The sequence below is a fragment of the Hoplias malabaricus genome, chromosome 1 (assembly GCF_029633855.1).
Source record: "Hoplias malabaricus isolate fHopMal1 chromosome 1, fHopMal1.hap1, whole genome shotgun sequence".
Taxonomy (NCBI): Eukaryota; Metazoa; Chordata; class Actinopteri; order Characiformes; family Erythrinidae; genus Hoplias; species Hoplias malabaricus.
In genome coordinates, this window is record NC_089800.1 from 51,065,864 (window position 1) to 51,082,833 (window position 16,970).

General features: G+C 37.0%; 1 protein-coding gene across 4 annotated transcripts in view; it reads left to right on the top strand.

Moving 5' to 3' along the window:
- agfg1a (ArfGAP with FG repeats 1a) overlaps positions 1–16,970 on the top strand; it is a 35,297-nt gene that overhangs the window by 7,354 nt on the left and 10,973 nt on the right. For all 4 annotated transcript variants that reach the window (XM_066666405.1, XM_066666386.1, XM_066666378.1 and 1 more), the window contains exons 2-5: positions 10,402–10,495; positions 13,779–13,894; positions 14,157–14,319; positions 16,126–16,297. In XM_066666405.1, the coding sequence (XP_066522502.1) occupies positions 10,402–10,495; positions 13,779–13,894; positions 14,157–14,319; positions 16,126–16,297 (545 nt within the window). The remainder of the gene's footprint in view (positions 1–10,401; positions 10,496–13,778; positions 13,895–14,156; positions 14,320–16,125; positions 16,298–16,970) is intronic.

Below are 16,970 nucleotides of genomic sequence, written 5' to 3' on the forward strand. Positions count from 1 at the left end.
TATATAATTATTTATTTTACAGTTTAAATAATGTATTTATTGAACACATGATTTATTGAATATTTCTTGTCTTATGGCTGTGGATCACACATGTCAAAGTCTTCAGATTCTTCCTTGTTTGTATAATTTCTGAGATACCAGTCTGAAGGGACTATTTGCAAGATCTTTATCCTCATGGTTTGAGATGGTTTTGCTCTGTTTAGAGAGATAAGTGCATTCTTTTAGAAAATTAAGCTTCTCTGCCTTCTGTCATTCTGCTCTTTTCTCATTTTACTGTAACTGTTGTGTTAAAAATTACAATTGCCATATTATTCAACAAAAAAAATCTATAGATGCAGTGTTAATGCGATATGTTCAAGGTCGTTAAACTTTGAAATCAGCGTTTTAATCGTTTAAACCAAAATTCACATGCACTTTTTTGATAGTTTTATCCCATGAACAGAACTAATACACCACATGCTTCTGTAGTGTTTTTTCTTTTCATGATGGGGTTTATAATGAATGAAGTAAATTCTTCTAACTCCACATTCTCACACTAAGTTATTTTTTGTGTAGTTGTGGTGTATTAGAAGTGACAAAAGTGGGAGAATGTTTGAATTACAATGATCTATTACAATGAAAGGTCGTTAAGCTTCATTTGTACACAGTGTATAAGGTAACAGGGTTAATTCTGTTTTTCTACTGTTTCTGCATGGGATTACTGCCCTAAATCTGTGCTTTAAAAGAACAACCATATCAGAAAGGAAATGTGGAAGGCTGTATTTAACATCCACTTTGCCTCAGGCTGTATTTCAATCTTTGTTTACACCTGCCTCATGAGAGTTGTGTGTTTTGGAAGGGTTTTATTTTTAACCTTTTCAGGACCTGTATCACACTGATATTGACATGGCAGTGAGACAGCTGACTGTCCTGATTTCTCCCCCCCCCCTCCTTCCTCCATGGCATCAGACAGTCTCTCAGTAGCTAACACTCAGTTCTGGAGCTGCTTTGGAGAATTATACAGTTGCTTGCACAAAGAAACAAAAGAAGAAAAAATAGGCCATGCTGTGATTTCCGTGGAGATCTAACCCATGTCAGCGTTTCCTAAACCTCTCATCCCAAAACGTCACAAGACTGTACTCGCCTGCTACAGTCACTCCCTCATTCCACTGATGATGCTTTTTATTTTTTTTTACAAACCTGCAAAAGCAACATAAACAGTAAAGGAATCTCTGACCTGGATCAGCATTTAAAATCTTGGAATTTAGCTGTTTTATGTGCAGTATACGTTTTATTCAAATGCAATCTCTGAGGTCTAGAATTAAAGATAATTCTGCTTTTTGATTTTTTTTACACAACATTTATTATATATTACATTAGTGGCATTACATTGAGTGAAAATGAAGGTATTTGAAAATATAGGTCTATATTTAATTTAATAATTTCATGATTTTCGGTGTGTTCACACTTAGCTTTAACCACTGCATGTACTCGGGCGTCAACAAGTTTGCATACACCTTTGTGTCCTAAATATCAGAAAATCGAGCTTAGTATGAAAAGATTGTCAGATCCATCTCCTGGGGCCCCCTATAAAAATGAGAGGGAGGTGCATTGGTGGCAAAGGAACAGTGTACTCTCTTCTCACAACCTGCTGAACTGCCTGACATACAAGCTAATTTTCTTGTGGACAAATTTTCAGATTTCAATGAATTCACAAGATTTTCAGTCTTGCGTTCTCAAGTTTTATGCTCCATTGTACTAGTCAGTGATGATATTTTTATTATGTCATTGATAATTGTTTACAATTGAAAGCATGTACAGCAGTGGATCAAAAAAAGACAATCTCATAAATTTTAAGTGCATAATTTTGTGCCAAATGACTACATCACCCCCACCCCCTTCTTTTCAGCCAGTTCCTCATGTACCCTTTGTTCCTCTTCTATTTGAAGCTGGTCTAAACACTCTTGCTTTGTGTTCACTTCTGGAGCAGTGAAAGTTTGAGTGAAACACCATGCATTGTGTCAGTCTTTGTGTGTTTGTGTCATGTCCGCTCGTTCACACTTAGCTAAAGGCCTGAGAAAGCTGGTGTTGTCAGTGATGTTATTTTTTGTGGGAAAGTAAATGTGTCAGCACTTTGAGAGTGGACAATATCCTGCAATGCACCCAGTGCTCTTCCTCTGACATTCTGCAATCTTGGTCATATTTTTAAGCAGTGTGCTCTCTGTATTTTTGTTTTTGCTCAGATTTGAATGGTGGGTGTATTTAGAAGAATTTAATCAGATCTGATCTGAGTGGTTTTCCTAGACAGAAATACAGTGTTCAAAAGCTGTGTGTGTTTGTCTTTGTTCCTGTGTGTGTGCGCATGCAGGATGCGTGCGCTTTGTTCCGTCACATCAGCAGCATGTGGTCGGCATGTGCAACAGGAAATGGAAACAGCAGGACAGGAAGTTAACTCTGGTCTCTCACCTCAAGTCTGGAATGTTGCAAACGAGTGATTTTTATCGTGTGTCCCGGGGGTGGTGGTCCATTTCTTCTAGCATAAATGAGCTAAATCAGCCTTATTGTATGAAGTCAGAACAGGTTTATTGCCATGTTGTATCCCATCCAGAATGACTGGTCTTTTCTCTTATTTCCAGGTTCAACTAATGGTGCTTTTCCACTGCATGGGTCTGGCTTTACACAGCAGGACTTGCTTAAATTTTGTTGCTTAGACATAGAGCTGGTCGTGAAAAACCGTCTGTAATGGAAATCACAGGCTTTGAAAACCACAACAAGAGCGGCAGTAAATTTAGGCACTGATTTGCTCGTGTATTCGTGTGTTGTTTTTCGTTCTGTTTACAGCTGCAACAACTAATCGATTAAATCGATAAAAATCGACTGTTAAAATAGTTTGCAACTAATTTAATAATCGATTATTTGGGTCTAAGTTATTATACACATAGGTACAGTTGCTACACGTGACAAACTCTGGAAGAAGGGTTTGAAAAATAGTGGAGGCGGTCACAGCAGAGGATAATGTTAGCACAAGCAGAGAGAAAAATGTATGACCCAAGTCATCAAAAGTATGGGAACACTTTACATTAATGCCTTCAAGGAACAGCGTTAGGTGCAAAATGTGCACAGCTGATCCCGCATGGCACGGCAGCACAACATCACTGCATGAGGCACCTGAAAAGGAAGCCTGTTGGAGCTATGTGTGAAAGAGATTGAGTATAGTAAGTTAATGCTAATTTTTCTCTCGCTCAATGTCACTAGAGCCTGCTAGAGTAGTTAAACAAGATGTCTCATTTTTAGTAAATGTATATCACTCTTGTGTTTAGCGAGTTTTCAGTTCCACCTTAAAGATGGCGGCAGTTACATTCAGGGTTTAAAAAAAAACAATTTTCCCAAACATTTTTTAAATAATATATTTAAAGCCTTTTTCAAGGTCTTTTCTGACTGGCATTGCGTGTTAGTGTTTGAGTATCACAGCCAAGTGTATATTACATTGTAAGTGTATATTACATTACTTACATGGTTAAATATTGATAAATATAAAATTAATGTAACGGTTGGGTTAATTCTTCATGTAAACGCTAATTTTTAATAATGGTAGGTTCCTTATACAATTTCAACATTAGTTCTCTAAAATCTTAAATATCTTAACCATATCTGATCATATGTGTTAGTTGAATTTCCCTTTTATTCTCAGCACATGGCAGCATCACCCAATATCTAACATTTATGTAATTTCAATTTGCCTGCATTGTTGTCTGCATTTTAGATCAGTAGTTATTAACTTAAAAAAGGTGTATCTTCATATCTACACTTACTCTCTCACCTCAGATAAAAACAGCCCAGCATTGCTGACTATGTTTTGAAGAAGATCTGCACACCCCAGCAAGCAGCTGTTATCACCGATGGTATCCTGAATATGCTAGTAACAGACAGGAAACTGATTAATAATCGATTAATCAAAAAAAATAATCGACATATTAATCGATTATCAAAATAATAATTAGTTGCAGCCCTAATTTATTATCTGCCTGAAGACTGAATTTGCCCAAATTTGGATCCCTGATTGAGTTATATTGTTAATGTTTCGTATAAAACAAAATTCGACACTGTTTAGATAAAACTCACTAATCAGTTAATCCACCAGGTTACTGGAATTTGCATGACAGATTTGCCTGTATCTTGTCATGGATTATTCTTTAGAGTGTGTGTATGAGAGATGGTACTGGTCTGCTACCTCTGAAAGGTTAGACTTCAGCTGACACACAGACCTTTTGATAGTTTTCAGGTGGGGTCAGTTACAGTGTAAACAGATTTTATCTCTGGGTGGGCTTCTTGCCTGCTTGTAATTTCTGGCTTAGTATTCTGTTCAGACATGGTTTGCAAGTTCGCTGAGACACAAATGCAGGTTGTATGTCTAAAAAAAAAAATAAAAACCCATAGACATAGCAAAGATTGAGGTCAGGCTGATCTTTTGTGTCTTTCCCTTTCTTTACTTTTTCCTCAAAGACTGGAATGACAGGCAACATCTTTAGGAAAAACGCTGGAGGTGAAATATATATTCATAATATATATATATATATATATATATATATATATATATATATATATATATATATATATATATATATATATATATATATATATATATAATGTGTGTGTGTGTGTGTGGCTACAGTACTGAATTATGATGTTAAATATTCTTGACAATCACAGTGTGATACTCTGGTGCTGGAGGTGGTTCATAGAGACAGATTGTGACCCATTTTTCTTTTTTTGAGACTATCAGGCCCGTCTTTCATCTGCCCAGGGCAGAAAAGACACACACACAGACTGGGGTGAGCAATGTGGCAAAAATATATTATGATATTTAAAAGCTTTGTACTGGACTATATCATAATTCTTTGATCCAATATGTGAAATAGGGAGTAGGAAATAAAAAATGTACCTCCAGGGACCAGGACCAGGACCATATTTGGCCAGTAGAAAAGTCAAACAAGTGATTTCAGTTGTGTTGGTTTCATGCTTTCTCCATGTTTCTGCAGCGCTGAGTCTGGAGTAGCTACAACAGACGCTTCATTTTCCCTCTTAAAACTCAGGGGAGCATTGATTTTGAAGTTGTAATTTTAAGGTTAAATAATTACTTAGTGTTGCTTTAATGCTGAGGCCTACTAGTACGACTAGAGGTCTGAAACCAATGTGAGAATGCCCTGTATTAACGTGGTGATCCTTAGCCACCGCTCTGAGCTTTCAGATATTCTCTCAAGCAGCTTATATGCTAGTACTGTGCGTACTTATTATGCTCATCACACATTCAAACCACTGATACTATTTATAGTAATACTGAGCAGCATAAAATATTACAATGCAGAGCAGCACAGCCTGTATAACATTATTCTGAGAACTGCAGTAACTTGACAATACAGTACACAAGCAAATGAAGAGGAGGAAATACTGGAGAAATACGATTAATAAAAGAACAGAGCAGGGGTTAATTTGATCTGGGAAGTGTAACACTTCTGCTCTGCACATAAGATTAGCTGCTGTCCCTGTCTGCGTGTGTGTGTGTGTACACTATATTAAGAGCAAATCCCTGTGCGTGTATGTGTGTGTGCGTGTGTACTACATTTGCGACAGTCCCTACATCCTCAGACAGGACTGAAGAAATCTGAGTGATTGACTTCATACTCTCGAATCTGGAGCAAGGACTGCAGAGTTTGACTTTGGGAGCTCCAGTCTGTTTCTACACCTCTGTGTGTCTTTCTTTGCCCCTGAATTTTTATTGTGCTGTCTGTGGTATGTATTGGAGTTTGATTTTGGGCAAAGGTTGAAGTACGGTCATATTGCACATCACATTGTAGTTATTATTAATTCTGGTGGTTTGACACCCTTTCAGGAATGTGCTTATGGAAGTAAAACGGAGGGATTCTCTCTCCACTTCCTCTTTTTCCAGAACACAGCCCTGCATTACACTCCAGGAATGTGTGTGTGTGAGAGAGAGAGAACCCCTAGTGTAAAATATATATATATCTCCTTCTGGTGACACTAGATTTATGTGATGTGCACAACTTGATTTTTGAGCCTTTTTTATATTACTCTATATATTATATTATATAAGTAAAAGTACACTCACACTTAGCCCAATTGGATCGTACCCTGCTGGAACACGTCAGAACTGTGCCGCAGCGGTTGTTGTTTCATGCCACACAAACAGGTCATGTGGTCAAACATGGTTTCTATTTGTCCTGCATTTTCCTGTGATAATACCATCAACCAATGTTTGTTTGTCTGCTGCTTAAATAAACTTGATTTTGACTAAGTGTAAGCCCAGCTTTAAGTGTGAAAAATATTCCACACTATAAACACAACTGCCTGCCACGTCAGACTGTATCGGTCTGTTTGTACATGGTCAGGGTTTGCTGCAGTGCAGTTAATATATTTATTGATGTAGATGGCTCATTCAGCAGGAGAACTGAATTCTGTAAAGTTTCTACATAGAGACTTTTATATTGCAATGTGTGGTGTGTGTCAAAAAATGACCCCAACACCTAGTGTGAAAGGCTATGCTGATTAATATACCAGTGTGTTGTCCGTGGCATGGACCGTTTACCATGTTGGGTGTGCAGTTAGCCTTAGGCTTCCTTTGTACAAGTATTTTAATGTGGACAAGCCTGAATGCGGGTGGAGTGGGGGTTCCATAAACAGAGCAGGGTGGTTTGTAGCCCTGGGGAGTCTGAATGTGTGTGGCGTACGTAGACCATTGCTTTTTCCAAGAACCTACATTTATCTAAAAAAAAAATTAATTTCCATAATTTCAAAATTAAAACCCAATACCCACCCAATGAATTTTCTGGTCATTGTTACTTGTTTGTATGTGTATACGATGGGCAATGAAAACAAGTTCACATACTGAAAGCTTCTTTCAGCCAGGCCCTGAGGGGAAGATATTCAGAGGTCTGCATATGTAAGACTAGACCTGCTGCTAAAATATTCATGTGCCTCTCCTCGAGCCATGGCTTCTGGGCTTGGGAGTTGAGCAAAGGGTCCTGGGGATGTGGGCCTGTCCAAGCCTGTTGGCTTGTCCCTCAGTCATTTTGGGCTGAAGAATCATAGAGTATTTTGCCAATACACACCCAGATATAACCATTAGGTGCTTTTCCACTAGCAGGGCAAATGGGGGCCAGTTGGGCTGAATCTTGGTATTGCCCCTGTGGCTTCACAGGGCAGTATGTTGGACTGAGTACTGGATTTGAATAACACAGGGCTGTAGGAATAGGGTAAAACAATCCTCCCCCAACTATGTGGGCCACAATACCCTGTGGCTTTGTCTGGGTTTGTGAAGACATTGACATTGCTGCTTTAATTTTGTAAAGGTCAGAATTTTTTTATTAATATTTTGGTACTGTTGCTGAAATAAAATGGTAAACAAAGAATATAATTGTACAAAATACATATTAAACATGAACAAACATAAAATAGACAGATCACAAACAATCAGTAGTTAAAGAAGCTGCAAATGAGGATAAGCACAGAACAACCTAATATGAATGATTTATAAGTCAGATATGCCTATTGAACTGAGATGGTGTGCTTGTGTTTGCTCATTGTTTTCTAAGATTCAGTAGTTACAAATCATATAATGAGAATGCAGCTATAACAGCTTTGACATTTAAAGTTGGAAACTTCAGAGATTAATAGTAGAATATTTTGGTAATAAATTCAGAATATTTACAGTAAAAAAAGGAATATTCTGACCATATCTCTCAGCATCTGAAAATTGAGTGAGAGGTTTTGTTAGTATTTTCCATCTGAGTTTTTTGCCCAGTATTGTTGGAGCTAGACAGTGGGTTAATGTGAATGCATGCAGCCCCAAAACATATTTCTTTCTCAAACAAATTCAATAAAGTCATGTTGATCTGCTGTTGTCACAATTGTACATTCAAGAATGTTTAAACAAATTAAGGCTGCTGTGTGTGCATTTGTTGGCTGTCAGACGGATGCACAGGGTGTGTATTAATAATTTTTAGATCGGGGTGACTTGACATTTTGCAGAACATTAAAGGGCACCATGCCTTAAACTAGTTCTAAAATACCTCAGCACTGCACATCCACTAAGGGTCTAGTCGCCTTCTCAGAACGCTACATTTGAGCACGTTTTGAAGATTGGTGCGCTCAGACATTCCAAATAAACCCAGTAACTTTTCGGTAAATTGAATCATCTGTGTTTGAGCAGGAAAGTCAACAAACTTTGTTGGACTGAGGCTCACTAATTTTACACAGTTGGTTTCTCCAATATTTACTTCTGCTTAGGGATTGTTGCAAATATGTAGCAACTACTAAGCTCATTGCAGAAACCAGAGCTACTTTGTGTGCTGAAATCTCTTTAGGCTTTTAACAGTATCTATCTGTAGCAAGAACTTTTGTCGCAAATACAGACAGACACAAAGACACAGACAGACCACACACACACACACACACACACAGAGAGACAGACACACAGTAGGCCTGTCGCAATAAATACATTGTTGACAAGTCATGCACTATTTCCTCAGTGTTGTTTACTGTGTGTTTGTTTACAGAAGAATAACTGTCTCCAGTATTTTAGCCACTTGTTCTGTTCTCTGGCCTCTCTATTCTGAAGCTATGTGTCTTGGGTTTTTTTTTTTTTTTTAAGTGGGTTTATTTTATTTATATATTTATTATATTTAAACAATAGTTTTTAATTTTTCAATTGCAATGTCTGAATATTCGTAATAAAAGTATTTTGTTAAAAGTTCATTGCTTGCTGTGGCCAAAGCCACAGATAAACTGTTAAAGAATAAACAACCACTTTGTCATGACTCTGTTTATTGTGGTGTCAGATCAGAGTGAGATATAATACCATGTGAATGTTGCCGAATTCAGGGCCGTCCTGCTGAGCTTGTGAACAGCGGAGAAACATAACCAAGACAGCCGCGGCTCTGTCCAATGCGCATGGTGTCCTGCCTAACAGCACCAGAAACACAAAATAACAGCATGTTTCAGGTTTTATTTCCTATTATTTATTTATTTATATCAAATGTTGTAAATGACCCTGTCCAGCTCCATTGGGTGATAATGCTGTATTTTTGAAGCGCTGAGCTCTTCCTTGAGTTACTGAACCTCGACACACCCACAGACAACGTCACGGTTCGTGCTGAAAACCAACTTATCTTTGGTTCCAGCTGGGAATTAACTTTTCTGGTGTAAATGTGCCGAACGGTTCCAAAATTAGTTTGCAAACTCGTTGGTGAAAAAGAGCTTAGAGATGATGTTCAGAAGGTTTGTTTGTTTACAGTTGCTCACTTCAGTTTGTAAATGTAGGAGGGAGAATGGTTCAATGATTCTCAGTTGTCAGTTCAGCACAGTCCATTTCAATTTTAGTTTAAAAATATTAGTATTGTCAAAGTCACCAGGTTTATGTTTGATGGTGATGTTTTTTGTTTGTTCTTTTTCAGTGGATTTTAGACTGTTCATATCGATATTGGAATTATTTGTGTAGACCAAAATTAAAAAATGTATTTTTATTTAAACTTTGGCCTTATCGTCCAGCCCTAGCCTGATGTAATTATTTGGTGGTGGTTAGGCTTGTGTGATTCGACAAACTGTTTCTGGATATCACGTCATATATCAGCTCTGTTCAAAGAACATGTATCTCCATGTTTATGGATGTTAATTTGCTACATCATTTGAGCAGAGCAGCTGTCCTTAACACTGAATAGACCAATAGAAATGCTCCAAAATTGCATTGGAATAAATTTATTTTACACTGACTTCAGTTGAAGGCCCCACCCCCTCCTTTCTCCTCTAAAGTTACTATTTTGGAAGTACATGATTTTCTTTAAACAGTGAAGATATTTAAATTCATTTTTCATTTCTTGGTTCTGCCATTTTGTGCATTTTCTCCTTGATTGAGAACATCTGATCGTCTGCAGATAGTAATTACAGTGTGTTATCTTATTATAAATAATACTGTATGGGTTGTTAATTGGAGGCAGTGCGCAGTAAGCACCTGAATATCAAGGGTACTCAAAATTGATACTAATATTACATAATTACATATTTGTTGTGGTAAAAAAAAATCTCTATCCTCCTGCTAAATGTATACTGCTCCTTGATAAGCCCTGGGTCAGAATGTGTTTATTTGCCACTTCATTTCATTCATTTTTTATTAGCGCATGTTTTATTAGTTTTGTAAGTGTTTCAGATTCTTTTTAGCTTTTTGTTTAAAAAAATGCTTTGAGTTACTACATGTGTGAAAAACTGAATATTACTGTCCAAAATAAAGTTGTTATTAAACTGGATCTCCTGAAGACTCCTGCAGCTATTTAAAATAAGGAACTGGTATGATTTTCAACAACACACCTGGTGTACTTTAAACACAATACCTCTCTGTGTGTTTTTCTCTAGGCGAGGCCTGAACCCTCCCCACAGAGTGAAGTCTATATCTATGACAACCTTCACGCAGCAGGAAATAGAATTTCTACAGAAACACGGGAATGAGGTAAGAGCAATTAAACCCTGATTAAGGATACAACGTTCCTAAGTTATGTCAAAGCATTTCTTCAGAACTGTGATGAATTTGGAGACTGTGGTGTGTTTGTATTCACCTGTAATAATTTTAATGGACAGACATCAAGTTGTTTGGCACTGAGGATGAGTGTTAACAAGCTTTCTATATATACTTTGTTAAAATAAACAAGTGCTCTCTGTTTTCATTTTTCCTAACTAAATCTGTATAGAGGATTTTTCCTGTGCTATTATCTCAGCTCTGGTGAGTATTTTAACAAAGCAGGATCTCTCAGTATTCTAAGTAACCTAAGCCCAAAGTGTGACTTGTCCAATAAAGACCCACACCCCAAGGTTTGCAATAATTCCTACAACACTCTTACATCCTGAAATAGATTGTTCATTGTTGAACTAAGAATATTCTTAAGTAGGCTTATGTCAAATTCCATCTGTAATGAAACTGGAATTTGACTTGTGACATGGCTTGCCCCAACCTTAGTCTCACTTGGAAGCTTTCCAGTGTTCAGGGTTATATGAGTGTGTAACTAGGCTCAAACACACAGCCAGAGTGTACTCCCTCTAGCACATCAGGTTAGAACAACATCCCTACACTCATTGAGTGGTAAGACTTACTCATCATGCCTGTGTTACCCATGAGTAGCAGTGTCTCTGAGACGATTCACTGTTACAAAATTTTATTTAAGTGGTTTTACAAAGAAAATGTTACGACTATAATTATTGGAGGAGCGTGTTTATGGTGCTGCTGACTCTACAGATTTTGGTGTTCAGAACCTGTAGTTAAAGGCTGCATAGATGATTTAGGTAGACTACTGTTCTCTCTGCAAAAGAAACTGTCTCCTCCTCGTGTGTGTTCATTCAGAAGCTCTCTATCTTTTAAGATGGAATGGTGTTTTTTATGTAAGAATGAGTGTGTCTTGTTAGTGTCTAAGTTTTTATTAATCCTTTGAATTACCACAGAAACTCAATTGTAACTCGATCTGTTAGGTTTTGCAGAACATTCCCTCTGTTTACTTTGATGCACTATCCCAGATTTGAAGTCACTTCCACCTCAAGTAATGCAACAGCAAAAATGCAACTGTTTTACCCACCTATGGAGTAGGGATAGAGCAGCATCCTCGTCTGTTTTCATACTTTTCAACCTTCAGAGGTCTGTCCACCATTGAAGATGCCACTTCTGGGCAGAGAGGGAGAAATGCCTGAGCCTGTTCAGACCGAGACATCTAGTTTCTTTTCCATTCACCAAGCCAGGGCAGTGTACAAACACAGAAATGTTTTCCAGCACAAACAGTGTGGATACATTCTCTGAATTTTCTCAGAAGTCTATTGGGTTCAAATTGTGAATGTCACCTTTAAGTTAGATGTCAGAATTAATAGATTGCCCAGACTACATGATGGATTATTCTACCCATAAACACATGTATGTAAGTCAAAGAAAATGGGGTCATTCTTTTAACGTTATTGAGCTTAGAGCTTCTGTCTGTTTCAGATTATATGCAAACAAACACATGCCGATGATGGAAGTGTGAGAAAATGTAATGAGTTGCTCTAAAAGCTCTCCATTACGAAGTGAGGAAACATGTTAGTTGTCTGCCAAGTTGACTAATGATAACGGACAGCTATAGTTTGTCTCTAAGAATAAAAAAGGATTATAAATGTGCCAAAAGGGAGGATGTAAGTGGGCATCTCTTAGGAGAAAGAATTTGCCGTCTTTATGAAGCTCTTGTAGATTATAAGAATATGGTACAAGCTCCAATTATCATACAGACTGCTTTAGTCATGTTCACCTTGTCATCTGAACTGATGCTTGTTGTATTAAGCCTTTTAAGTTGGCTATGTCTGTTTCAGTTTTCATGAAAGGAGGATGTAGGTGTTATGTAGCCTCGTGATCCATAACCTACACTTTTACCAGGTTCTACATAATTTATTTTATATTACTCCCGTTATTGGTTTATTTACTTGCTCGCTCTCTCACACTTTACAGACTTACCCTCTTTGTCATGTTCCCGTTTTGATTTTTCAGCATACACTCTTTCATTCCTCTTGTTCCAGTCTCTGAAAATCAGACTGCTTGATTTCTGTTTTGTCACTGTCTACACACACATCTCCATTTTTGTTTGTTACATCGTCTCAAAACAGCCGCTGTCCGTCACATCGTGTGGAAGTTTCATGATGAATGGACCATGCTCCAAAAATGGAGAAATGCTCCAAAATTACTTGAAATAAAATCTTTTATGCATTCACATACCTTTACCTTATTTTGGGAGATACATGTTTTTAATTGGACAGTGATGATTTATTAAGCATGTCAAAGTATAGCGTTCTGATGAAGGGTCAGAATTGCCCAGTGCTTGTGGTGGATTTGTTCTTTTAAAAAATCAGATCCTAGATTAACTCTCGTCCTCCAAAATGGCCTGAATGCTGTCCTTGTTCTGGTCATGAATGGCCTTTATGGAACTCTGCAGCCTTCCAGAATGGGTTGAATTCTGTTAGTCTTTTGCTTCCAGGTGCAGAATATTTATTTTCGTTTTTTAAATATCCCTTTATTATGCATTGAAGTCAAAGTCTGTTTTGATTGAAGATATGTGGAAAACACTTAAGTTTTTGCCACGGTCAGTTGTAGCATTATGCTATTGCTTTTATTACGTACACTAGGGCTGGACAAAAAAATTATTTCAATAACAGTATGATTTTGAAACACATTTTCAATATTTTACTATACATAATTTACAGTATCTGTCACTGACTGATGTTCATTACAGGGTGCTCCTATTGGTTAATTGTCAATGTTAGTATTTTTAAACCAACTTTAATATTAACCAAGCCGAGAAGTTGTTCTTCGATTGTGAATTCATGTTCAGTTCTTGGCAGTTTTTCTTTGGATTTTTTTTTATTGTTCATATCAATATTGAAATTACATCGTATTGTTTTTGAATTTTGTTTTTTCCTTATCGTCTACCTCTAACATTGTAATTATTACTTATTAATATTTATATCAGTTCATAATAAATAATGTTGTTGGTGCAATAAAGTAAGATCTATCAGATTTACAACATTATGTCCATGGGTTGCAGGTGACATCTCTTAGAGCAGCCACCATAATGAGTACTTACTCATTAGTCAAACACACAAATCAAAATTTGTGATATTTGTTTTATTGACACGTTCAACACTTTTTTTGTTTTTGTTTTTTTTAGTCCTGTTCGTCATGTTTTCTCTCTCTTTTTCTCTGTCCTCTGCTTGGCTATACCCATTTGCAGGTATGCAAACAGATATGGTTGGGCCTGTACGATGACAGAACTTCAGCCATCCCAGACTTCAGGGAACCACAAAAAGTCAAAGAATTTCTCCAGGAAAAATATGAGAAGAAGCGATGGTGAGAAATGATGATCTCAGTGAATATTAATTAAATCTAACTGGAACTTTATTCACAATATTATATATTTTTGTATGCTACTAATACCAGTTAACTATTTGAATATTTAACAGGTGTAACTTAAAAACTACAGGTCAAACTTTAAAAATGTATATTATTGTTTATGGTAAGAAATATTGACACAGTTGACATGTAGGAACCATATGGGTAATAATAACTTGGAGGAGTGTGTAAAGTTTATTTTTCTCTTTCTTTCTCTCAGGTATGTACCACCAGACCAGGCTAAGGTTGTAGCCTCAGTCCATGCATCTATTTCAGGTTCGTCAGCCAGCAGCACCAGCAGTACTCCAGAGGTTCGTCCCCTCAAAACCCTGCTGGGAGAGACAGCACCGGCCCTGCACCTCAGCAGAAACACACCTAGCCAGGTAACACACTCACCAGTGGGAGAGACAACAACAGTGGACCCTACTGTGTACTGCTGCTGTATACTGTGCAAGGCTCTAGACTAAATTTCTTTCAGAACTGTTCCCAAATTGTGTTAGCCGTCCTGAACTGAAAATTGATGTTACCGTTTTTTTTCTCAGTTATTTGTTATTATCCTAACAGTATCTGCTCTGACCTGTTTGTGGATCATCTTGATCATGTAGTTTATAGAATTGTGACTCTTTCAGGAATCATATGTGAGCAGTGAAAATCTGAGCAAGCACAGACCTATTTTGGATGATAGCTATAATACACTGTGAGTGTGCCATGGATAGTAATATTACAATTAAAATAATAATCTTAAATTTAAAATAATGATGTAGAATCACAGTAAAATGTTACAACTGAGGTTTCACAACTGACTGACATTCACTAACCACAGCTTAAGCTGATTAATGCTTAAGGTCCTGCGTCAAATCAAACCCTATGCCATTGCATGGCTCGCACCTTCCCAGAAATGTAACTGTGCACCGGACAAACATGTTTTAAGCCGAGGAGAGATTAACTTAACCAGATTAACTTAAACAGTTAACCAGAAATATGAATTCCACACTACAGAGTCACAGCAATAGACATAGGTTTGGATGTCACAGAACAAATAAAATAAAAGTGGAACAAGGTGGAAAAAAAATAGACGCCTACAGGGAAAAAGTTTTACTATGAAGATTGGGACCCACATGGGAAAACAGTGCTAGCATTGTATGTGTTTCTTTCTTGGCATCACATGTAAACTACGATTGCAAATAGTGACTGACTCCTTTATATAGTGTGATTCAAAAATTATGAATCTAATATTACTACACCACTACATAAGGAGTATGAAACTTAATATCTGCAAAATACACAAGAGGTAAATAAATGTTGCCTTGTGGTAAAGAAGGTGGGCTGTGTTTTGCTTCTAAAGACTGATTGTTTTTTTTTTTTTTTTTTTTTTTTTTTTTTTTTTTTTTTTTTTTGGCTTCCTCATTGACTCACAGATGCAACGCAGTCGCCTGCGCAAATGCCCTACAGCATTGAGTGTTTATACTTGTACGTCTTGTGGAGTCGCTCTACAATTACAACACCAAACCACTAGGGCAGAATCTCAAACATCTTTTTTAACTCTATTACATTTATTTACCTCTTACTGTGTATTTTGCAGATATTAAGATTCTTTCTCAGAGTCTAGTGAGCTCTCGACATAGGCAGAGTTTTGCGTCATAATATTCATTCTTTGTTCTTCAACCGCTGAGGCAGCATGGCGACTTTTATTTTGAAGATCACTTGGGACAAAGGTCCGGCATTAGTCTGGAGCCTTGTCACTTTTTTAAATTTTTATTTATTTATTTATTTATATATTTATTTATTATTTTTTAAATAAAGCATTTCTTCTAGAGAAATCCAATCAATACCAAATATTCAAAAATTTGGGGGGGTTTTTTTGGGTCACTACCTACATAATAAAATAATACGCTGTGTATAAAATGTATAAAGATTATATTGTGCCTAATATTGTTTTTTTTTCTGTAATAGACAATGTGTATTTTTATTTAAATTGCCAGAAACATGACATCACCTTCAAACATCAACCACTTGGCTTTCTCAATATTAATATTTTTAAATTAGATTTTAAAAAGTTTGTAATAAACTGTGCTTCTGTGTTCTCACTAAAGTGTTTTCTGTAAATGTTTCTCTCCCTGTTCACTGTAATTTCCCTTACTCTGTCTGAAGTTTAGTTTTTTTTTGCTTGCGTGTTTTGTCCCTCTCAGTCCCCTGTAGTGTCGCGTGCTCAGTTGACTCAGTTGACTCAGCAGGCTCAGCAGGACCGGAAGTTTGACCTGCTCAGCGATTTGGGCGGAGACATTTTCGCAGCTCCATCCTCACAGTCAGCGGCAGGCAGCGCCAACTTTGCCAACTTCTCACATTTCAATAGCCATCCAGGTAAAAAAAAAAAAATCAGAACATGATGTTTTCTCTCACACACACGCACTCACTGGCCACTGGGTCAGAAAAAAAGAGAATATGACAAAACCCATTATTTCAGTGAGTGTGGTAGTTTGTATGGTGTTTCAATGTGTTGGTTTAACGCTTTCCACACCTCTCCTCGTTTAGCAGTTAATAAATACTTCATTATGTTAAATCAAGTGTGTTGTTGATTTAAAAAATCCAGATGGTCAAGGAGAACATGTGGAAACACACTTACATTCTTTACTCACTCACAACATGCTAATACTTTTCATTAAAAAAAAAGTCAGTTTACTCTTTGTTTTTATTCTAAGTGCATGCACATGTTATACAAGCACCGAATATTGATGAGATAAATATTTTTTTGTATGTAAACTTGGATATTTAACACTTAAACACATTTCTGACATGAGGCAATAATGCGAGGCAGCGTCCGGCTTCATGTCTTGGAGGAAGCAGGTTCTTTTCTCATCCTCCCAACTTTCTGGCATAGTGTGATTCGAGGAGCAGTTTGGGTCTTTTTCTAAAGGGTTAGAAGTGGGATTTCAAAGAATCTGTTGGCGACATCTTCACTTCAATATATATGTATGTATGTATGTGTGTATGTATGTGTGTGTGTGTGTGTGTGTATGTATGTGTGTATATATAT